At 37.6% G+C, this 24,862-nt stretch overlaps 1 protein-coding gene and 1 long non-coding RNA gene across 3 annotated transcripts in view; one reads left to right on the top strand and one right to left on the bottom strand.

The window, feature by feature from the left end:
- Positions 1-236: 236 nt before the first annotated feature.
- SDHAF3 (succinate dehydrogenase complex assembly factor 3) overlaps positions 237-24,862 on the top strand; it is an 84,417-nt gene continuing 59,791 nt past the window's right edge. The window contains exon 1 of the mRNA XM_020869827.2: positions 237-483. Coding sequence (XP_020725486.2) covers positions 310-483 — 174 coding nt within the window. The 5' untranslated portion in view covers positions 237-309. The remainder of the gene's footprint in view (positions 484-24,862) is intronic.
- On the bottom strand, positions 12,752-17,539 carry LOC139036278 (uncharacterized). 2 transcript variants are annotated; one of them, XR_011488982.1, is made up of 3 exons: positions 17,334-17,539; positions 16,608-16,682; positions 12,752-15,085 (listed from the first exon to the last, which is right to left on the bottom strand). It is a non-coding gene; the product is annotated as an uncharacterized lncRNA (long non-coding RNA). The 2 variants fall into 2 exon arrangements; XR_011488983.1 differs by having other exon boundaries at positions 12,752-13,385; positions 17,334-17,538.

Raw genomic sequence — 24,862 nt, 5'->3', positions numbered from 1 at the left:
TCCAGGTCAGACTCTTGGTGGAGGACCCCTCGGCTCGGGACTGGGTCCTTGAGTAGTAGCATCCCAAGCCCTCCACGAAAGCCACGCCCCTTTGGAAGGAGGACCGGCCCGTACCCGTCCCCCGCCCCGCCGCCGCCGCCGCTCCCTTGCGTGTTTCAGGAAGGTCCTCATATTAGAACGGACCAAACCGGATGAAGGTCGCGTGCCCTCTTCCGCTTGTGTTCGGGTTACTTATATCCGGCTTGGAAAGAGAGGCAAGCGGGCGCTGACTTTCCGCGCAGGCGCGGCCTGAGGTCCACGCGCGGCGTTATGTCTGCGCTGCACGTTTCGCGTGTCCGGGCCTTGTATCGGCGCATTTTGCTGCTGCACCGGGTTCTGCCCCCAGACCTCAAAGACCTTGGCGACCAGTACGTGAAGGACGAATTTAGGAGGCACAAGACCGCTGGTTCTAAAGAGGCCGAGCGATTCCTGCAGGAATGGGAGGCAAGTAACTCTGGTTTTCATCGCCCCAGACCTTTGGGGTCCCTCAGAGGTGTCCCGGTTTGTAGTTAGGCGAGACCGCCTGACCTGGCTGGTCTCCCGGGCCCCACGCAAGCGCGGACGGAGCGGCAGCCTGTTTCGTTTGAACTGAACAGCGCAGAGCCGTTTAAACAATACGTCCCAAAGTTACATCCCAAGCCGGTCTCTTTATCCCACGCGTCGTCGCCGCAGCACATCCCATACACCAGCGCGTCAAATTCAGTCGACTTTTGCCTGTCGCTGGAGGGGTGAGGATGGAGGTTACAAAATTGCCTAAGTCACCGTCAAGTTTTTAAAGAGCTTCCCGTTTGGCAGCCTTTTGCCCCCTCCAGTACCTTGCACTTAGCAAGCGCCTGTTGATCATAGTTTTCTCCTTGCTAGTTTTCAGAATTCTAGAGGCTTGTTTCTGTAATCACCATTTAAAAAATCCCAGTGCTCTTTGTTGGATCTTAATATTCTCATATCATGACTGATAACAGAAATTGGAAAAGCCTGAGGTGTATTACAAGCGGTGGGCAAAAATGCTGGGCAGAGTTAAGTCAGGTGAAAGTTGGTTTCTTCGTAATCGTGTACTTGTTTCACGTAGTCACGTTACTTTTTTAATTTGCAGCATTGCACTAGATGTTAAGCAGACAGAGGCATTAGCTCCTTTGATTTCCCTTCCTTTTTTTTGAGTGAAGTCAGAAGATATTCAGAGTATATATTTCAAATAATTTTTTTGCCATGCTGGGTCTTCGCCGCTGCGCGGGTGTTTCTGTAGTTGTGGCCAGCGAGGGCTGCTCTCTCGTTGCAGTGCGTGGGCTTGAGTGCCGTGCCTTCTCTTGTTGGGGGGCTCGGGCTCTAGGCTCGCGGGCTTGGTAGTTGCCGGCAGGTGGGTTCAGTAGTTCCGGCTCCTGGGCTCCGGAGTGCAGGCTCAGTAGCTGTGGCCCACGGGCTTAAATGCTCCCTGGCATGTGGGATCTTACCCAGTCAGAGATTGAACCGTGTCTCCTGTATTAGCCGGCGGATTCTTTAGCGAAGCCCCCAGAGTATTTGGAGTATTTCGTGGGGTTGGGAGCCATGTAGGATTACCCCCAGATACGATTTGCAAATAGCAGGAAGGAGTGGAATTGACTATTAAAGGGACAGGTATTTGAAAGCAGGTCGAAGTGTTGGTTGAAGAACCGAGTTAAGCAATTTCTTACCCTAAAAATTTGATGACTGCAGAAACTACTGAAGGCTGTTTTTTAAAAAAATGCCAAAAGGGTGTACATTAGGGTGAACACAGAACTTTTTAACTGAGTCGCAAAATTTTTGGCTGTACAAGCCTCATTGATGCTTTCAAGCGGGACATTTAGGACGAGGGTGAAATGTAGAATTTGCCTAAAAATTATATGTATTAGATGTAATAAGGTCGCCTAGAGCCAGGGAAGTTGAATCTTTTTAAATGCAGACTGCTTTCTTTTAATATGGTAACTTAATGTTGAAGTCAGAAGAACTAGATTCAAATTAAAGTACTGGCATTTATTAAATGTTATATCGCTTTTCCTAGTTTTATTATCTCATCTACAATATGCACCTCTAAATTAGGGCCTCCCAAGTGGCTCAGTGGTTAAAAAAAAAGCAAAAAACAAAACCACCTGCCAGTGCAGGCAGTACATGAGAGATGAACTGGATACCTGGGTGGGGAAGATCCCCTAGAGGAGGAAATGGCCACCCGCTCCAGTATTCTTGCCTGGAGAACGCTGTGGACAGAGGAGCCTGGCAGGCTACGGTACTTTGCGTTGCAAAGACTGGGACCCGACTGAGCACGCACTCAAACAGCTCTAAATTAGTGTATGTAAATATAAGTGACATCTTTTAAGCCAGATCAGTTTGTGGCAGGACCAGGAGTTTAGCTCTATGTTGGGAAGAAATAAGGGCATTTTGGGAGGTCCTAAAGCATAAAAACTGAGAAACATTTTAGGGAAAGAATAGGAACCCAGAATACCAATAGGCTGAAAGTGAAAGTTGCTTAGAAGTGTCCGACTCTTTGCGACCCCATGAACTATACAGTCTGTGGAGTTCTCTAGGCCAGTACACTGGAGTGGATAGCCTTTCCCTTCTCCAGCATATGTTCCCAACCCAGGGATTGAACCAGGGTCTCCTGCATTGTAGGTGGGTTTTTTTTTTTTTTAAACCAACTGGGCTATCAGGGAAGCCCGATAATAGGCTAGAGACATTAATAAGAATAGACATTTTAAAAAAACTAAAGTAAAAAAAAAAAGCACTGTTGATCAACCCATTAGACTTGGTGTCAAGAATTCAGCTTTAAAAAAAAATTTATTCCAGTGCTGTGTGGCATTTGGTCTCTGGGATTCTTTCACACACTTCTGAAATTACTTATGAACCGGAATTTGTTTTAAAGAGCAAAGTTCGGTGTGGGTACTACTGGAGAAGAGAAAGGGGAAGGATCAGGAATGCTAGAGGGGCTCAGTATTGGGAGGAGAGTTCGCTATTCCCTTCTCTGATCCCAGAAAACTGTTGTAAATATTAGAGCGAGTTCAACTGGGCAAATTTCTGTTCACGGACCATTTGAGGAATGGTAAGAGGAAAGTATTTCGTTTTATCTTAAGGATAAAAATGTATATTTACAAATGCATATTTGTAAATAATGAATTTATGTTAATTCCTTACCATAAAAGAAAAAATGTTAAGTTCAGGAAAATATGTTGGGATTCTATGGAGAATGATAACTGGTTAGTAAAATATCCATTGTAGTCCTACTCCCAAGTCTTTTAAGAGACAACTCTGTAAAGAGTGGAATTGGGGTTGGGTAGATCAGGTGGGGTTCTTATTATAGAACTTAAAAAATTCTAACTATGCTCGCTTTTGAAGAATAGCTGATTTAGGTAATACTTCCCATTTTTCTTTCTGTGCTGACCCAGTTGCAGAAAGAACAACTTTTTACCACTTATATTCTTGGAAATCAGAATAAACACTGAACATTAAATAGCAAGTATGACACGTTTGTGTTAGAATGTGAGACATTTCTCAGGAAAGGCTTTGAAGAGTGTATTTAATTTTTCATTTTTTAGGCCCCACTTACTGCTTTTTTGCCTGATTTCTGTTGTTTTCCTTAAGTAGCTGCTTTGTTCTGTGTCTCTGGGTAAGGCTTATAGTGAAAGTTTCTGGAAAAAGCAAAAATTCTTAAACATTCTTTAGTTATTGATCACTTAGTGCGAGGCAGAGTGCTAGCATTGTTGGATACAAAAATGAATACTATATGTATTTCACTTTTATGGTATCCAAGTTTCAAGTTAATAGACGTTTATAGTACAGAAGGGTGTCTGTTAAAATGCTGTGGAACCAAAGAAGGAATGGAAGTTGAGGCCACATGAAATGTGTGAGAGGGCATTTGGGCAAGTCAGAGTCGCCTTGTCAAAAAAAGACCCTGGGAAAGTGGAGATAACATGTGCAGAGGGATCGAGGCAAGAAACAGTGTGACTTTTTCCAGGATTTGCAGTGATCAGAATTTAGTGTCTCATATGGGAGCTTAGAAAGAGATTAAAGCTAAAGAGGTGACAAGGAACAGGATATTCTTCTAAGGATTTTAGGTCTTGATTTTGAGTCATTGGAAGATTGTAAGCAGTGGTGGTAAAAATGATTCAAATTATATTCTAGAAAGACCATTTCAACAGGAATAGAAAGGAATGATTGAAGAATTAAGCCAGATTGAAGGGCAGGGAGAGCTTTTAGGAGAGATGTAGTAATCCCAAATATGAGTTGGAAAAAAAAAGTTAGCTTGAGTTTTTCTGTAAGATTAAAAAAAAAGTTTTACAGAACTCTGTATAAACCCTAATATATATATATAATACATATTAATGTAACTATTATATATTTATATATATAACATTTATAAATATTAATTTATGTCAAATATAAATATATAAATATGAATACAATATATTTAAATATATAGTGTTTATATATTTATATAAGACATATTTATTTAATTTATATTAATATAACTATAATATAAATGTTAATACAATATAATTTAATATATACTATTTATTTATTTATATATATATTAGATATATATATAAAATGTAACCAACAACCCTAATATATTTGTGTAACTGGACCAAGACAGAGCTGTTGAGGATGGAGAGTATGGATTCTTGTGTTCCCCTGTTTACAGTAGACTAGAACTTGAGTTTGTGACCAATACAAGATTAGTTAGAGGGGAGGAAATAGAATGGATGACTCTTAAGTTTTGGAATATGATACCAATAACCAGAATAGGGGTGTGTGTGTGTGTATACAGAGGGGGCAGTGTCAGATGACTTCATTATCATTCATTTTTGTGTTAAAAGTTCTGATGGGACAGTCAGGTGAAGATGTTCTGAAATACATATTCCTCTGATACTCAGGTGACAGATTGTGACTGGAGATAGAGAGGTAAAATTTATTACTTGTCATCGGTCGGTGGGCCAAGGATGTGAATGAAAGTGCCCAGACTGGGTGTAATGGGGAGGTGGTCAAACATAGACCACTAACCTTGAAGAGAATGAAGGTCGTAGTGTAGTGCTGGAATGTTCTCTGCTTCCCTTTTCCTGTATTCTGTTGTTCCTAGCTACTTCTGCAAAGCAACGTACTGTTTCCTTTCCTGATGTTTAAGTCTTTAGGTTTGTATGACAGTTCTTATTATAATATTTGCTTTTTTTAAATTTTGTTGTACTCATTTCTGAGACAAGGAAATACTTCAGATTCATGTGATTGTCCATTTGTAACTCACATGAGATATCTTTTTCTTATTTATAACTTTAATTATCAGATTTAACAATGTATGATGAAGTTGCATGTCATCTGTATTTAGAGTTTCTTTAATTTCATATAATTAGGGTTAGATGGGTAATTTGAAGTTTTTATAATTGTACAACTCTCTTACCTAGTTTGAAAACCTCTTTCTTTCTTTTTTTTTTTTTTGCTTTTGAACATCCTGATTTGTACTTTGTATTTTAGTTTGTGGGAGAAAGGGATGAATTAGCTCTGTTCAGTGGATGGGCTATACATGTGGGGGATCATCTGCCGAGTATGAGGCAGTCACCTGGGAGCCTCTTAGTTGCAGTGTTTGCTGTGCGTGTTACCCTGCTTTTGTGATGGTTTACTGGATGACGGTGGTTGGTTGAATGGGGATGTGTTACACATGTGTTTTCAACATTAAGCTTCGCCATTTAAAAAATTTTAGCTGGGCTGTGGTTCTTAACTAATGGTTAAAAAAGGGTTAAAGGAGAGGATTTAAAACAGTATATCCTTGGAATATAACATGTTTCTGATTTAAATTTGGAAGCATTTGGAAGTTTTTAAGATAGTGTTTGTTTAGAGAAATAGTTTTAATTGGTGGCATGAGATGTGTTGTAACAGTGCTTATCTTATAAAGTAGCTAAAGATGTTTTTAAAAAATAATAGTTTGATCAACATTGCATATAATTGACTTTATACTGTGTTACTGGAACACAGAGGTATCTCTTTTTATTTAAATGATTTTAAATGTATTTGAATTTATAGATTTAAGATAATGATAATAGCATGATATTGTTAATATGCTAGTGGTTATGGTTCTAAAACAAGTCTGTATGTGTGTGTAGAAGTGTGTGTATTTGTATACCACACAGAGTTAAGAATTTGAAAGTTTTGTGTAGAATTTAAAGATTTTGTATGCATAGTATTAATCTTACTGGTTTACTTATTTTATGACATAATTATATTTTACAATTGCGTAATAAGAGCAAATGTCTGAAATTTTACATAGGGAGAGTATTAGAATTGATTGAAAGGACTTCAGTAAACTTGTTTTTCAGTTAATGCACTTAAGCTTTTTTGAAAAATCGAAGTATGTGTGCATGTGGTTAAAAAAACTAAGTGTAGAAGGGCTTATAATAAGGACCAATATTCTTTTTTATTCCTTAATTTATCTCTTCTGGGGACAGTTTTCATTTTGGTGTCTTTTTTCAGTTTTCCAATATCTTGTGAATTTTCGTTATCTGTCCACATTTATAAGTAAAGCAGTAAACTAAGAACTCTGCATGTAGTGAGGTGTGTTGATTAGAAAATTAACATTTACTTGTTCTTAGAAAGTAATTTTTTGAATTGCAGAGCCTCAGTCTCCCTTGCGTTTGCTTCTGACTCCTCCTCCTCCTTACCTCCCTGGTGCTCGCCTTCAGCTGATTCCAGCAGTTTGGCTTTATCCTCAGGGCTTTTCTGTTTTGAAGCTGTGACTGCTTTTATCGAGGCTATTTTATTAATTCCACTCCTCCACCTGCTTTCCATCTTGAGAAATTTACTGAACTCTGGCTTCTAATAGCTCCTTTCTTAGTTATTATAGATAGCTCCTTTAAAAGTGTCTTTGTCATCAGATCAGAGGAATTTTGGAAGGTGAAGAAGTAAGAAATAAGCTTCTGTGATTTCTCTAGTCTGCCATCTTGAATTGGGGATTCTTAGATTTTTCATTTTAAAGATGAAGAATCCAAGGCTCGTAGAAGTAAAATGACTTGTGTGGTATAACACAACTAGTTGCAGTGAAAACCTTGTGCTCTTATCTCATGATAATCAGTTACTTTTGAAATGTTTCCAAAAAACTATTCAACTTTCATTTAATATAGAATGATTACATATTTTTTTTCTTTGAATTTTTCTTACTACAATTTATTTGTATATTTGGTTTGTTTTCCATTTTGGGTATTTTTCTTAAGGGACAGGGAAGCTTTTTAAAATCATATTTCTATCAAATACAGCTCTAGCTTAATAGGGAAATGTTTAGGTGCTGTGTAGGTAATAATTTAACGTTTATTAACCCAAGATGCCAATTGGGACACATTTCTCTCTCAAAGATTGTTTCCGTTAACGAAATGAGAATGGAAGCTACTGCAGTGTAACTAGTGCGGTGCTAGCCAGACAGATGTGTCCTGTGTGATTTTGGCAAGTTGGGGCCTCAGCTGTCTTAGTAGCGGAAGTAATATTTTACCGTTGAGGTTAAGGATGGATCGAGAAGTTCTCTTTTCCCTAGGGTATGATTATATTAGGAGATGAGTTAAAACTATATCAAATGGCTTAACCTACTTTACACTTTTCATTGGCACCACTGATTTTTCTCTTTAATCTTTTCTTTTAGTTTCAGGGTTTTATATTACTATAGTGATAGAATGGATAATAAAAATGAAATATGTATTTTTTGTCTTTGTAATAGTTACCATTAACATAAAATTAATAATTCCTGAATTAAAAAAAATAATAAAAAGGCAAATGAAATATATTTGGGATTAATGTGATAGATGATTGATAGCATTAGTATAAGAAGAGCTTACTTGGATTAGGAAAACACTAGTAGCTTGAATAAAGGAATGGCCAAAAGGAACTCTTAATTAAAGAGGTCATTGTGATTTATATACAAATTTAACTGCTGTGCTTAATGTATATGGTAATAGTGAAAACTTTAAAGAAGTCCAATGATGGGAGAAGAATGAAATTATAATATAGCCGTATGATGGATGGGTTAGTATGGAGCTCTTAGCAATGGTGCTTCAGAAGAATTAATGCTGTAGAAAACTGCTCATGATACAATTAAACATAAACAGTGTTTATCTTTGGGTGATAGGATTAAGGATAATTATAATTTTCTTCCTTGTACCTCAAAATTCCAGATCATGTGCTACTTTAGTAATTATAGGAAAGCCAATAAATGTGATTTTTAAAAAAATGCAGTTGAATATGCTCAGTATTTCTGTTTCTGATTATATCACGAAGCACAGGCAATCACATTTAGTGAGTCAACCAGCATGTTATAAATATATTTTGTAATTTTACCCTTTAAATTATTTAGGTTAAACTTAGACTTTTTCATGTTTAATGAATCTCAGTGATATATTTTATTATTTCTTGCTGAGCTTTGTAAAATTAAAGCAATCTAATTGTGTAGACTTTGAGTATTGTAAATAGCCACTGAAATAAGACAAGAGAAGAAATAAAAAGGCATCCAGATTGAAAAGGAAAAAATAAAACTGCCTTTATTTACAGGTGATGTGATTATGTAGACAATTTGATATAATCTACAAAGAATCTTCTGGAATTTAGTAAGTCAGTTTAGCAATGTTGTATGATACATGACTAATATATGAGAATTAACTGTACTTTTTTATACTAGCAGTGAAAACTTGGAAAATAAAATTTTAAAATACAGTTTACCATAAAAAAACTATGAAATACGAAAAATAAAAAATTTTAAAAATATATGAAATACAAAGGGAAACTTCAGATAAAGGATGTACAAACCTATACACTGAAAACTATAAACTATTGCTGGAAAAGAATAAATGTGTGTGGATTAAAAATTAAACTTTAGTTACTACTCTTTTTTCCCTAACCACTAGAAGATATATTAAGAATTTAGAACCTTGAGAGCTGTAAATTGAGATTAGAAAAGAGTCAGCAGGGCTATTTACCTCGTATAGTTTTAGGTGTTTTTAAGCAATGTGAAGAATCTTATGTTAATTTCTTAGAGATCATGTTTAGTGATAATTCTCCAATAACTTAATTTGATCAAAATTGTTACTTAATAACTTAGAAATCCATTTTAATTTTTTACCTTTTCTTTTTCTAACTATTGTAGAAGGTTGCATGAAGGCTGACAGTGAGTTAAACTGGCAGAGGAGATTGGTTAACTGTTGGTTTGTCTTCTGGCAGGTCAGACAGGGGATGAAAGGTGGCTTGGAAGCCATAGGCTTAGGATGGTGATTCTAGATAGATTTATGCCACCCGGAATTGTCAGCATAAACCCTGCTAATTGATATTGTAGATTTGGAATTGGACTTTTATCAGTATACCCAGAGATGATAACATATTCACACTAACTTCAGTTCATTTCAGTCGCTCAGTTGTGCTTGACTCTTTGTGACCCCATGGACTGCAGCATGTCCGGCCTCCCTGTCCATCACCAACTCCCGGAGTTTACTCAAGCTCTTGTCAGTTGAGTTGGTGAAGCCATTCAACCATCTCATCCTCTGTCCCTTCTCCTCTTGCCTTCAGTCTTTCCCAGCATCAGGGTCTTTTCCAGTGAGTCAGTTTTTTGCATCAGGGGGCCAAAGTATTGGAGTTTCAGCTTCAGCATCAGTCCTTCCAATGAATATTTGGGACTTATTTCCTTTAGGATTGACTGGTTAGATCTCCTTGCAGTCCAAGAGACTCTCAAGAGTCTTCTCCAACACCACAGTTAAAAAGCTTCGATTCTTTGGTGATCAGCTTTCTTTATAGTCCAACTTTCACATCCATACATGACTAGTGGAAAAACCATAGCTTTGGCTAGACAGACTTTGTTGGCAAAGTAATGTCTCTGCTTTTTAATATGCTGTCTAGGTTGGTCATAACTTGTCTTCCAAGGAGCAGGTGTCTTAATTTCATGGCTGCAGTCACCATCTGCACTAATTTTGGAGCCCCCCAAAATAAAGTCTGTCACTGTTTCCACTGTTTCCCCATCTATTTGCCATGAAGTAATGGGACCAGATGTCATGATCTTAGTTTCCTGAATGTTGAGTTTTAAGCCAACTGTTTCACTCTCCTCTTTCACTTTTATTAAGAGGCTCTTTAGTTTCTTTCCGCTTTCTGCCATATGGGTGGTGTCATCTGCATATCTGAGGTTATTGATATTTCTCTCGGCAATCTTGATTCCAGCTTGTGCTTCATTCAGCCCAGTGTTTCTTATGATGTAGTCTGCATATAAGTTAAATAAGCAGGGTGACAATATACAGCCTTGGTGTACTCCTTTCCTGATTTGGAACCAGTCTATTGTTCCATGTCCAGTTCTAGCTGTTGCTTCCTGACTTGCATACAGATTTCTCAGGAAGCAGGTCAGGTGCTCTGGTATTCCTATTTCTTTCAGAATTTTCCACAGTTTATTGTGATCCACACAGCCAAAGACTTTGGCATAGCCAATAAAGCAGAAGTAGATGTTTTTCTGGAACTCTCTTGCTTTCTCTGCAATCCAGCAGATGTTGGCAATTTGATCTCTGGTTCCTCTGCCTTTTCTAAATCCAGCTTGAACATCTGGAAGTTCATGGTTCATATACTATTGAAGCCTGGCTCGGAGAATTTTTAGCATTACTTTGCTAGCGTGTGAGATGAGTGCATTTGTGTGTTAGTTTGAGCATTCTTTGACATAGCCTTTCTTTGGGATTGGAATGAAAACTGACCTTTTCCAGTCCTGTGGCCACTGCTGAGTTTTCCAAATTTGCTGGCATATTGAGTGCAGCACTGTCATAGCATCATCTTTTAGGATTTGAAATAGCTCAACTGGAATTCTACCACTTCCACTAGCTTTGTTCATAGTGATGCTTCCTAAGGCCCACTTGACTTCACATTCCAGGATGTCTGGCTCTAGGTGAGTGATCACACCATTGTGATTATCTGGGTCTTGAAGATCTTTTTTTGTACAGTTCTTCTGTGTATTCTTGCCACCTCTTCTTAATCTCTTCTGCTTCTGTTAGGTCCATACCATTTCTGTCGCTTATCACACTAACTAAATTTATATAATACTGAACTATATGGTAGAATGCTGATTTCTCTGGGTAGGGGAGTGGGGCTGGTGAAGCCCGGGAGTCAGAATATTTATATTTAGATCTGGGGACACTGCTTTCAGAGGTGCCTCAGAATTTAGAATTTTTAGATTTTAGAAAGGTAAGGAGTGTGATTGGATTGTAAGAAACAGTCCAGTGGGATCTGGAGTGGCACCCTATAATCAAGTACATTCATATTTCTGAAGCAAAGCTTTCGACTTTTCATATTAAGTGGAGTAAATAAAAGCTGCATGGCCATTTAGGTCAGAATTTGCCACCAGATGAGTTCTAAAAAGAGCTTTTGTTCTTTGAAATTTCTTTGACTTCAGAATTGTGGTCAGAGATGGTGGACCTCTGTTAAGCTTTCTGGGAAACTGAATTAGTGTTTAGAAGTTTGCCTGGTAAACATGGAATTAAAATAATGGGAAGCAAGTTGGCATGAGAGATTGCTCACCAGGCCTCACTGTGCTCGTAGTAGAAAACATCCATTTAGTTTACAGTGGAAAACATCGTGGGTCGGCCTGTGTCACTACTCTTTTCTCCTGGACGCTGCAGAACACATATTTAGGAAGTTTGCACCCTCTTGTTACTTTATTTTAAGCACCTTTTTCTTCTGTCGAAGCATTATTATTATTGTGTGTTAATAGATTAAGCTACCTGATTTGTCTTCTGGGCCTCAGAGAATTCAGGTATTTCCCATTGCATGATGATTTAATTAGCTCAGTACCCAAGGGAGGATCATATTTATCTTATTTACAAGTCTTTGGTCTTCTTTAATCCTGAGTCAGTAGAACTTGAAGCATTTCTAAATTAAATTGAATTTTGACTTCCAAGGTTTCAAGCACTAAAATATTTTTGCTTTATCTGAATAGATTTTAAACATGTACATGGTCTTTTTTTTTTCTTCAAAAAAAATTATAAACATACAAAAAAGTAGACTGTTGTTTGCTGTATGCTTAAGTTGCAAAGATTCTGGACTTTGCCTTAGTGACGCTTTGGTGAAGATGAAGCTGTCCACAGTTTGTTTAAAATTATCCCATTGAATGAAAAAAATCATACACCTCTCATAGGAACGTCTCCCTTTTCAAACTTAAGATTGGCAGTTTATCACATGACAAATACATACATGTGTATATATGTTTATATATGTATGTATATATAAACTACTACAGCGACATCAGCACACAGTAGCAGTGGGTGCGGTTCACAGCACATACCCGGAGCTCTGACACCTCCCAAAGGCACCTTGTTCACCTCCCAGCCTGGCTGGCTGAGTTACTTATTCTGTAAGGTACAGATATGTGCAATTGATAATGCAGGATTTCTAGCCAGTAACCTTATTTAACACCGTTCAAAAACACCATGAGGCTTCCCAGGTGGCACTAGTGGTGAAGAACTCACCTGCCAGTGCAGGAGACAGAAGAGACCCGATTCATTCCCTGGGTCGGGAAGATCCCCTGGAGGAGGGCATGGCAACCCACTCCAGTGTTCTTGCCTGGAGAACCCCGTGGACAGTGGAGCCTGGTGGGCTGCAGTCCATAGGGTTGCAGAGAGTTGAACAAAACTGAGGTAACTTCGCACACGTGCAAAAATGTCACAAACATTTAAATGCCTTTATAAAGCTAATATAAGCAAGATGCACAGAGTGAGCAAAACTTCTTACTTTAAAATGTTTGGAAATATGTACAGTTTTGATATAGTTTCAGGGTGTTCATAACACCCTTGGCTACTTCATGTTAGCTACTTAAAATTTCCAGTGCACTTTGAGAAACTGCAATAGGATCATAATCAAATTCAATCTAATGCAGGCACAGCCATCTCAAAGAGGTTTATTATGGTGTTTTCCCTGCTCTGGAATTCATGTGGCCTTAAGATCCTCAGTTTTATTTCTCTATCCTTTTTCCCAACCCTCTCCTTCTTTATGTCCTCCTCTTCATCTTCCTTTTTTTCAGGCAACAGCTGTCTCTCTTGCACCATCAGATTCTCCTCAGCTGGCTAAATCTTTCTCCTTTTTCTTATTCCTCCTCCGGCCTCATTACCTTATCATTGGAAGACTGCTTTTTTGCTGTCCACTTCCTCCATGTCTGTCTGGTCTTCAGTGGAGGTGCGGGGTTCGTGGACTTGGTCTCAGGGTGGAGCATTGAACAGGGATTACACCCGGTAGTTGGCCTCTTGGGAGCATTAGGAGTCCTTCCTGCTTCCTTCAGTTGTTCCAAAATGCTCCATTTCTAGAGCATCAAATTTGGATCTCCCTTTCCCAGGCCTTGTCTACTGTATCTCAGAGCACTTCTTAGAACACTGCAAAAGCAAAACAACAGCTGCAGTGCTGATGGGATCCCTGGATTTTTCTTCTTTTTGTACCTCTGGCTTGCCTGCACAATGAAGGCAGAAAAGCCCCTTTGCTCTTTGGCTTTTAGGTTACCTTTAGCCATATTGACTCATTGTTTGCTAGCCTCTGGATAAAATTTTAAAGAAGAATTGGGTAGTTTCTTGATGATTAGGATAGTCATGCACATATGCATTTAAAAACTATAGTAAATACACCTTTCTGTGCCATTTTAAGCTGTTGTATTTGATCTTTTTGTGTCCCAGGCTAGATTAGTCAAGCAATTGAGACAAAGTTTGTAATAATAACATATTGGAAGCTTGATACTTTTGTAACTACTTTTATACTATGAGTACATTTCTGAAAAGTTGTTTATAAGTTGATTTTTAAAAATTTTAACTATATTTTAAGTATACTGGCAGATTATTTAAAGAAATTCTTTTGTTAATCCTTTTGTGAAATGAATAATCAGCCCATAATTTCTTTCTCTGTGTAAACCTGCATTTGCATACATCAAATTTGTTTTAAATAGGGTATGTCTACAAATGTCAAGACATGTGTCTAAAAAGAAGAAAATTTAATTTCTGTTTGATGTGAAGAACAAAATTCAGATTTGGCACTTTTGATAAGTGAGACATACCAGATTATTTTAGTTCTTTTCTTTTCAACTAAATGCTATCAAAATATGCTCTACACCTTTAATTAAGAGGTGGCAAGAAGTTCATATATCAAGATTGAACTGCAGTATATTTTTAAACTATATTTTCTTAAATGGTAATAGGGCTAGTGTAAAGTTATATAAAGTTTAAAAAGTTATTTAGTAGTTTTATCTTAAAGCATAACTGGAATCTCACATCTTAATGATTATTTTCCTTTAAAAATTTTGCTTTGTCTTAGTTATAGAAGTAGATGTATTTGTTGCTTTTAATTATGTTTGTTAGCTTCCTGCTTAACAGTAGTTTGGTGGTGATGCTCAGCAGTTTATTGCTCTGCTTAAAACTTGGATGGTAATGCATCCTTTTTTAGTATGGGTGCTGAAGTCTTATTAGCCAGTACTAACCAGAAACAGCTATTTAGTCCACAATATAGCATAAACACAGTAGATTGATCATGAAAAAAATAAAAATGTAGTTCCCATTGTGTAATACTTTAACTGTACTGTGGTTAAATAGACTTTTTCTGCAGGGCTGTCTGGAAGCCTAATTACCAGCTGTTACACTGTTTCTCTGGGAAAGTATATACAAATTAAACTCTAGAGTATTGGAAACTTGACCCCATCTCTCAGACCCTCTGCAAAGCCTATTGGATAGTCAGTCAAAGGAGAGTCTTCTCCTGATTTTAGATGGGTGCTGTTTGATTCCATGGAAAGTAAAGCCTTCCCTCCATAACTGAAAAAGAAGACAGTGGGTTAGAGAACCCTTGGAAATGTTCTGGGATCCAGTACAGACATCTCCCATATACCAATAAATAAGGCCAACTATTTGTTTGTTCATGGCCTTAACAATTTGAATGTCGGAGCAATCTCGAAGATATCATTAAGGGCAACAACTGGAAAGCAGAGAAGCAGGAGCAGAGGTTTCAGCAATGAGTTCAAGGTATAGGACACGGAGAAGGTGTTCCAAATGGGGCTCTTGATTGTGTGAGGATGTTGGTCGCACTCTGCCAGGGAGAGCTAGACAGAAGGAATTCAACCGAGTTTATTTGTTCCCTCATTCATTCAGCACCTACTGTTTTTCAGGGGATACAGAAGATTCATATGTGGTCAGTATATTTAAGGAGTTTGTAAGTCTGGTACAGGTCTGTATAAGATAGAATAAGACTCATCAAATTCTAAAGAATAGTATTTTAGAATGTTTGTCTTTTGGCATCGGGGCAAACTGATATGAATACAGGAGGAAACTTCTCTTTCCCTTAGCGATCCAATTTATGATTATTAGATAGCTTTCTACTCAGTATATCTACGCTGTCACTTGCTGTTCGTTCATCTGACTCTGTTGTGTTAGATTTTGAAGATCCTTTTATCTTTGAGTTTCTTTTTAAAATATAACTGTCCTGTGAGAAATTTCATTTTAAATTATTGTCAACTGATACGTTAATGATTAACAGTGACATTGATTAATATCTTAACTACTTACTATGTGGCTCAGAGGTAAAGCCTCTGCCTGCAATGCAGGAGACCTGGGTTTGATCCCTGGGTCAGGAAGATCCCCTGGAGAAGGAAATGGCAACCCACTCCAGTACTCTTGCCTGGAAAATTCCTTGGGCTGCAATCCATGGGGTCACAAAGAGTTAGACACAACTGAGCAACTTCACTTTCATTTACTATGTGAACTTGGATAGTTAAGCCTCAGTTTCCTCACCAGTAAAATGAGAATACCAACAGTACTTACTTCAGAAGTTAAGGATTAAATAGGATAATAAATATATGCACAGTAGTTGCCTTGCACATAGTAAGTTCTCAATAAATGCTAGCTGTTTTAGCTCTAGTGTGTGGTAGGAAGGAGATTGCTAGGAAGAAATTTCAAAGGTACTGAAAACAGTTTGTAATTTCATTATTTTTAATTCTTTCTTCTCTCCTGTCTCCCGTATCCAGTTAACTGTCAAATCTGTTGATTCCTTTTACCATATGAGAACTCTGACCTGTTGTCTCCATTTTCATTGCCTCTGAATGTTTGTAGTAATTTCATGAATAATTTTGCCTTTAGTCCCTTTTAACTAGCAGCTTGTAAAACACAACTTTGATCACAATATTGCCCTTGTCAAAAGTCATCACTGTTTTCCTGTTGACGTCTCTTTAATGTGGAGTTCAAAACTATGCACAGTCTGACTTGAGTATGTTTTTCCTGCCTTAACATCTCAAAGTTCTTTGTCAAGTCTCCTAAGTTTCAGTTATATTCAACTGAGTGTTGTCTCTAAATGTGGCCTTATGTTGTCTTGGCCTCACTATTCATTCAGCCTAAAGGTTTTCCTGTCTCTTTCTGTATAGCCAAATCCAAAATGTCTTTCCTAACAGCTCCAGTCCTTTGCTATCAACTCTTTCTTGATTAATTCTCCCAATTAAAAGCCAAATTCTATATTTTGTCTTTTTGTTTTCTTACTGACTGCTGTTTACAGTGTATTATAGTTATTTGCTGTACATCTTTTTCTTGTGTTAGTAGAAGGTAAATTCCTTGAGAACAAAAATGATGTCTTACCTGTCTGTGTGTGCTTTACAGCTGCTCGGACAGTATTTTGCTTATAATAGATGCTCAGTAGATGTTGTTTTTTTCCTCCAAAAGAAAAAAATGTGTAATTTTTCAGGTGAAGACCAACAACATGTTGAATTAATAAGTTAACCATTCAAATATGTGAATTATAGTTTGTAAAAATTAATAATTTAAGCAAAGGCTTTTATCCTGATTACAGGAATTCTTAAATTATATCTTGTAAATACATGAGAATTCAGTGTATATTTCACAGTGTACTAAGTTTATTCCAAGCACTTTAATCCGTGTTTTTATCTAGATATACTTTCAAGTCATCAGGCATATGAATGTATGAATAGCTGCTTCCTTTTTTAATATGTATATATATGAATTTTTTTCTTTTTTTTCTTTTTTCTGCTATGTGTAAAACTTGTATCAAGCATCTGTGATTCCCAATGATTCAAGATAAAGTAGCTTACTCTGGTTTTTTTTCCCCCCCTAAACATTTAATATAGTGTTTTAAGTGCCTAAGGTTGGAGAGAGATAAGTAGAGTAAGAAATTTATGATCATAAACTGGGAGAGTCCTAGGGTAGCCGTAACTGCGAAGAGTCTTGAAAACAGAAGAGGTGTCTGTTATCAGTCTACAGTGAACATCATCTTCTCTCCGGAAGGAGAGAGAAGATAGTAACAACTGTGCCTGGTCATTTTCACTAGATTCTTCTAAGAATACTTACCTTGTTTACAAATGGAGTCATTCTTGCTAGTGTTGACTGGAATACTCCAGTCAGATACAGGAATTTTTTGTGTAACTGTAGTTTCAAAAATTTCCACATGATGGCAGAAGATCCTTTTATCTAGAAACATTATTGAGTGAAATTCAGAAAGCTTTGTATTTCAACTTTATCTAAAACAGTATGTCTTTTCATATCTCTACTAGTAATTTTCACACTTGTATTATCTGATAGAGATATGTTATTGTCATTTAAAGTATTTTAAATGTCTTCATTGATTTAAAATTTTAAAAAGAATTTTTTTTCTGATTTCTTGTGTATAATTTTAATTTATTTTTATTTTTATTTTTTTTAAGTTTTATTTTTATTTTTTTCCCATGTATTTTTACTAGTTGGAGGCTAATTACTTTACAATATTATAGTGGTTTTTTAATTTTAATTTATTTTTGAAGGTTTCACAGGTTTCCCCTGAATAGTGTTTTAAATACTTGTTTTTGTAGATGTCTTTTTTTTTCTTAGTAAGACAGTTTGAGAAAATTGAGTGCAGTTATTTATTCTTTATAGATAAATGTATGAAACTGAATGTGTGTACTTTTATTTGACTTTATTTTAGAAATTAAGGAACTGACTCAGCATACATTCTTTTGTGTGAATGGCCACCTAATGCTGTCTTAACTGTTTTCTTTTTTGCCTCCCCCTTCTCTATCACTGTCAGGTCTTCTCTAAAATTATTCCTGTCTTAATTTAAGAAATCCATTCATTCTGGGAGTGAATGGGGGCCCAGTGGTGAAGACTGTGTGCTTGAAATGCAGGGTTTGACTGGCTTCCCTGGCGGCTCAGACGGTAAAGAATCTGCCTGCAGTGCAGGAAACTCGGGTTCAATCCCTGGGTCGGGAAGATCCCCTGGAGAAGGGAATGGCAACGTACTCCATCGTCATTTCATTCTTTCATCATTTTCTCTCATTTTCTCTCTCATCCCGTGGAGAAGGGAGTGACAACCCAATCCAGTGTCATTTTTTCCTGGAGAAAACCATGGACAGAGGAGCCTGGCAGTCTACAGTCCATGGGGTCCCAAAGAGTCAGACAGGACTGAGCGACTAACACTTTTCAGTTTCACTTTGGGAACTAAGATCCTGTACATTGCACGGTGTGGCTAAAAGAAAAGAGAAAGAAATTCATTCATTCTGTAAATGTCTATTAAATATTTGGTGTTTCATATACTGCCTTCAACATTAATAATTCATAGTATTAAAGTAACCAGATATAATCCTCATTTTTTGGCGTTCACATCTTACAAGGCAGGTAACTACCAATTAGATTATTGTGTTTGAGTTAAGTTTTATGATTCTTACTAAAATAATATTTTTGTTGTTTAGTTGCTAAGTTGTGTCTGATTCTTTGCAGCCCCGTGGACTGTAGCCCATCAGGCTTCTCTGTCCATGGGGTTCTCCAGGCAGGAATACTGGAGTGGGTTGCCATGCCCTCCTGCAGGGGATCTTCCTGACCCAGGGGTCGAACCCAGGTCTCCTGCTGCTTCTGCACTGCAGGCGGATTCTGTCCCTGCTGAGCCAGCTGGGCAGCCACCTAAAATAATATACTTCACTTAAAGTTTTAAGGAGTATGCAGCTTTTACATAAGTATGGTAGATTAATTGTGAAAGCATGAATTAGATGAATGATGACATGAGAAAGATCAAAATAAAGATTTGGAAATTTGTGAAAGCTTAGACCAAAGTATTTTGTTTGTTTTTTGATCACTAGATGATAGATTATCTAGTTTCAAAAGTGAGGGGGGATTACATGGCATTTTTTGTTTTGGTTAGTAATATTCTGTCCCCCCCTTTTTTGAAATGATGTATATCAAGAAAGTTCTATTTTTATTTTTTGATGTTCATTAAGCTTTATTTTTTATTGTAGATGATCTGGCCTTTTCAGTGTGCAGATGTTTTGTATGTGAATTTGATTGTATAATTTGTTAAAACTGGGCCACTTGAGAGTTTAGAAATAACTAAAATGAAATCATAAACATATATCTGAAATGTTTATTTACTTATAAATTTGATTTATTGCTGGAACTATAAAGTAGATTTTTATGAAAACTGTTCTCAAAAATAAGTTTTTAAAATGTAAAAACTATATATATATATATATCTGTTTAAGACCAAAAATAATTGCCTTTTATAATGACTATATGAGCACTACAAAAAGTACATAAATAGAACAGTTACTCTTGGGATATATTAGTTTCTTTTTAGCTGTTTATTCCCATAATATTGTCAGTTTTTCCTGAAGAACATAGTTTTTGCAGTATAGTTTTATTTAAATTTTTTCCTTAAAATTGCCCACCAGCTTTATCAGAGTTACATTTTCTAATGAATACGTTTGAATTGTTGACTTCTTTAATTGAGAAAACTGTCTTTCTGTAAGTGTTGAGATATCAAAGGAGCTCAGGGCAATTTCTTCTTGATGGAGGATATTTTCAAGTCAGTATTTTTTGTATTGTAACTGTGTAAATATTTAAGCCCCAGTGTTTTGACAAGTACGTGCATCTTCGTTTATGGCAGCTTTCAGACCTCTCAGGTGGCCCAGTTGTTAAGACTCTGCACTTGCACTGCAGTGGGCGTGGGCTTGATCTCTGGTCGAGGAGCTGAGATCCCATACGCTGCGCAGCCTGGCCAAAAAAAAACCAAAAAAAAAATAGAGATTGTTGTATGTAGTAGCTTTCTTTTCAACAAAAAATTTTTTTGGCTGTGCCATGAAGCATAATGGGATCTTAGTTCCCTGACAAGGATTCAAACCCATGCCCCCTGCAGTGGGAGCTCAGAGCCTTAACTACTGGACTGCCAGGGAAGCCAGGACAAAATATTTTTATGAGACAAAACTTGTCAGGTAAATTGTCTTTTTTATTGGTTGTTTTGAATGTTTTGTCAAATTTAGATGATCTGAAATCATAGGCCTTTTAAATTTTCATCCATTTTTGTATGAATATTGGTGGTGGTGGTCAGTTGCTAAGTCGTGTCCGACTCCTTATGATCCCATGCAGCATGCCAGGCTCCTCTGTTCTCCACTATCTCCTAGAGTTTGCTCAAATTCATGTCCATTGATGCTATCTTAACTGTCTCATCCTCTGCTGCCCCCTTCTCATTTTGCCTTCAGTCTTTCCCAGCATCAGGTCTTTTCCTGTGAGGGGGCTATTCACATCAGGTGACCAGAGTATTGGAGTTTCAGCTTCAGCATCACTCCTTCCAGTGAATATTCAGGATTAATTTCCTTGAGGATTGTCTGCTGTGATCTCCTTGCAGTCCAAGGGACTCTCAAGAGGCTTTTCCAGCACCGCAGTTCAAAAGTGTCAGTTCCTTGGCACTCAGCCTTCTTTCTGGTCCGACTCTCTGTACATAACTGTTGGAAAAACCATAGCTTTGACTGTAAGAACCTTGGTCAGCAAAGTGATGTCTCTGCTTTTTCAGATGGTATGCATATAAATACAGTTCAGTTCAGTTGCTCAGTCGTGTCCCACTCTTTGTGACCCCATGAATCGCAGCACACCAGGACTCCCTGTCCATCACCAACTCCCAGAGTCCACCCAAACCCATGTCCATCAAGTCAGTGATGCCATCCAACCATCTCATCCTCTGTCGTCCCCTTCTCCTCCTGCCCTCAATCTTTCCCAGCATCAGGGTCTTTTCCAATGAGTCAGCTCTTCTCATCAGATGGCCAAAGTATTGGAATTTCAGCTTCAACATCAGTCCTTCCAATGAACACCCAGGACTGATCTCCTTTAGGATGGACTGGTTGGATCTCCTTGCAGTCCAAGGGACTCTCAAGAGTCTTCTCCAACACCACAGTTCAAAAGCATCAATTCTTCAGTGCTTAGCTTTCTTCACAGTCCAACTCTCAACATCCATATGTGACTACTGGAAAAGGTTGACTAGACGAACCTTTATTGGCGAAGTAATGTCTCTGCTTTTTAATATGCTGTCTAGGTTGGTCATAACTTTCCTTCCAGGAAGGAAGTGTCTTTTAATTTCATGGCTGCAATCACCATCAGCAGTGATTTTGTAGTCCCCAAAAATAAAGTCAGCCACTGTTTCTCCATCTATTTGCCATGAAGTGATGTGACCAGATGCCGTGATCTTAGTTTTCTGAATGTTGAGCTTTAAGCCAACATTTTCACTCTGCTCTTTCACTTTTATCAAGAAGCTCTTTAGTTCCTCTTTGATTTCTGCCATAAGGGTGGTGTCATCTGTATATCTGAGGTGATTGATATTTCTCTCCACAATCTTGATTCCATCTTGTGCTTCATCCAGTCCAGCGTTTCTCATGATGTCCTCTGCATATCAGTTAAAGAAGCAGGGTGACAATATACAGCCTTGACGTACTCCTTTTCCTATTTGGAACCAGTCTGTTTTTCCATGTCCAGTTCTAACTGTTGCTTCCTGACCTGCATACAGGTTTCTCAAGACGCAGGTCAGGTGGTCTGGTATTCCCATCTCTTTCAGAATTTTCCACAGTTTATTGTGATCCACACAGTCAAAGGCTTTGGCTTAGTCAATAAAGCAGAAATAGATGTTTTTCAGGATCTCTCCTGCTTTTTCGATGATACAGTGGATGTTGGCAATTTGATCTCTGGTTCCTCTGCCTTTTCTAAAACCAGCTTAAACATCTGGAAGTTCACAATTCACGTATTGCTGAAGCCTGGCTTGGATAATTTTGAGCATTACTTTACTAGCATGTGAGATGAGCGCAGTTGTGCGGTAGTTTGAGCATTCTTTGGCATTGCCTTTCTTTCGGATTGGAATATTGGCATATTGAGTGCAGCACTTTCACAGCATTGTCTTTCAGGATTTGAAATAGGTCAACTGAAATTCCATCACCTCCACTAGCTTTGTTCATAGTGATGCTTCCTAAGGCCCACTTGACTTCACATTCCAGGATGTCTGGCTCTAGGTGAGTGATCACACCATTGTGATTATCTGGGTCGTGAAGTGCTTTTTTGTATTGGTCTTCTGTGTATTCTTGCCACCTTTTCTTAATATCTTCTGCTTCTGTTAGGTCCATACCATTTCTGTCCTTTATTGAGCCCATCTTTGCATGAAATGTTCCCTAGGTATCTCTAATTTTCTTGAAGAGATCTCTAGTCTTTCCCATTCTATTGTTTTCCTCTATTTCTTTGCATTGATCACTGAGGAAGGCTTTCTTATCTCTCCTTGCTATTCTTTGGAACTCTGCATTCAAATGGGTATATCTTTCCTTTTCTCCTTTGCTTTTGGCTTCTGTTCTTTTCACAGCTATTTGTAAGGCCTCCTCAGAGAGCCATTTTGCTTTTTTGCATTTCTTTTTCTTGGGGATGGTCTTGATTCCTGTCTCCTGTACAGTGTCACGAACCTCCATCCATAGCTCATCAGGCACTCTTGTCTATCAGATCTAGTCCCTTAAATCTATTTCTCACTTCCACTGAATAGTCATAAGGGATTTGATTTAGCTAATACCTGAATGGTCTAGTGGTTTTCTCCACTTTCTTCAATTTCAGTCTGAATTTGGCAATAAGGAGTTCATGATCTGAGCCACAGTCAGCTCCCGGTCTTGTTTTTACTGGCTGTATAGAGCTTCTCCATCCTTGGTTGCAAAGAATATAATCAATCTGATTTCGGTGCCAACCACCTGGTGATATCCATGTGTAGAGTCTTCTCTTGTGTTGTTGGAAGGGGGTGTTTGCTATGAACAGTACATTCTCTTGGCAGAACTCTATGACCCTTTGCCCTCCTTCATTCTGTACTCCAAGGCCAAATTTGCCTGTTACTCCAGCTGTTTCTCGACTTCCTATTTTTGCATTTCAGCCCCCTATAAAGAAAAGGACATCTGTTTTGAGTGTTAGTTCTAGATCTTGTAGGTCTTCATAGCACTGATCGACTTCAGCTTCTTCAGTGTTACTGGTCGGGGCATAGACTTGGATTACCATGATATTGAATGGTTTGCCTTGGAAACGAACAGAGATCATTCTGTCGTTTTTGAAATTGCACCCAAGTACTGCATTTCGGACTCTGTTGTTGACTATAATGGCTACTCCACTTCTTCTAAGGGATTCCTGCTCACAGTAGTAGATATAATGGTCATCTGAGTTAAATTCACCCATTGCAGTCCATCTTAGTTTGCTGATTCCTAGAATGTCGATGTTCACTCTTGCCATGTCCTGTTTGACCACTTCCAATTTGCCTTGATTCATGGACCTAACATTCCAGGTTCCTATGCAATATTGCTCTTTACAGCATCGAACCCTGCTTCCATCACCAGTCACATCCACAACTGGGTGTTGTTTTTGCTTTGGCTCCATCCCTTCATTCTTTCTTGAGTTATTTCTCCACTGATCTCCAGTAGCATATTGGGCACCTACTGACCTGGGGAGTTCTCTTTCAGTATCCTATCTTTTTGCCTTTTCATACTGTTCATGGGGTTCTCAAGGTAAGAATACTGAAGTGGTTTGCCATTTCCTTCTCCAGTGGACCACATTCTGTCAGACCTCTATGCATATGAATACATTCAAATATAAATATTGGCACTCCTCCAAAAGTTGTTCCTAGTAGTTGAGATCAATAGGCAATGACAGAATTTCAAGGTTAAATCTTATATACCATTTGTGCTCTTTAATTTTAATTTATTGTTTCTTTCTTGTTTTTTAAATATATTTTGATTGAAGGATAATTACTTTACAGTATGGTGATGGTTTTTGCCATACATCAAAATGAATTGGCCACAGGTATACATGTGTCCCCCCGTCTTAACCCCCTCCCACCTTCCTCCCCACCCCATCCCTCTGGGTTGTCCCGGACAGCTGGCTTTGGGTCCCCTGCTTCTTTATTGAGCTTGTGTTGGTCATCTGTTTTACACATGACAATGCACATGTTTCAGTGCTCTTCTCTCAGATCATCCCACCCTCGCCTTCTCCCACTGAGACTAAAAGTCTGTCCTTTTTAAAAAAATAATTTATTTAAATGAAACAAAGATGAATAGTTTTCATGATAAAAGGTACAATTCACAAAGAAGATAAACATCATAAACCATTAGACACTTCAATAACAAAGAAACAAAGATACATAAAGCAAAAATCAGAAGAAATAGGGAAAAGAAAAAATATATAATCAGATATATTGACATTTCTCTGAGAATATTTTATCAAGGGCAGAAAAAGAATAGGAGCATCTTGAATTTTGTCAATAATTTAAATGTAGTAGGTTTATATTTAATTTGTATTAATCATATCCTACATAAATGTATGTAAAATTTTGTATCTTATACATTGTTATTAGATGTCCATAGGACATTTGGAAACACTCGCAAAAAAATAAACATTACTAAATTTCAAAAAGTAGAATTCTTTTTTTTGTATGTGATTCAGTTATACATATACTCATGTGATTTTTGAAATTATTTTCCATTAAAAATTATTACAAGATACAGTAGTTTCCTGTGCTATACAGTAAACCTTTGTTTATTGTTGCAGATCTATTTATTTTTTAATTTTTTTCATTTATTTTT

The sequence above is a fragment of the Odocoileus virginianus genome, chromosome 1, assembly GCF_023699985.2.
Source record: "Odocoileus virginianus isolate 20LAN1187 ecotype Illinois chromosome 1, Ovbor_1.2, whole genome shotgun sequence".
Taxonomy (NCBI): domain Eukaryota; kingdom Metazoa; phylum Chordata; class Mammalia; order Artiodactyla; family Cervidae; genus Odocoileus; species Odocoileus virginianus.
Note: the sequence above shows the minus strand (reverse complement) of the source record. Positions and strands in the feature narration are given on the sequence as shown.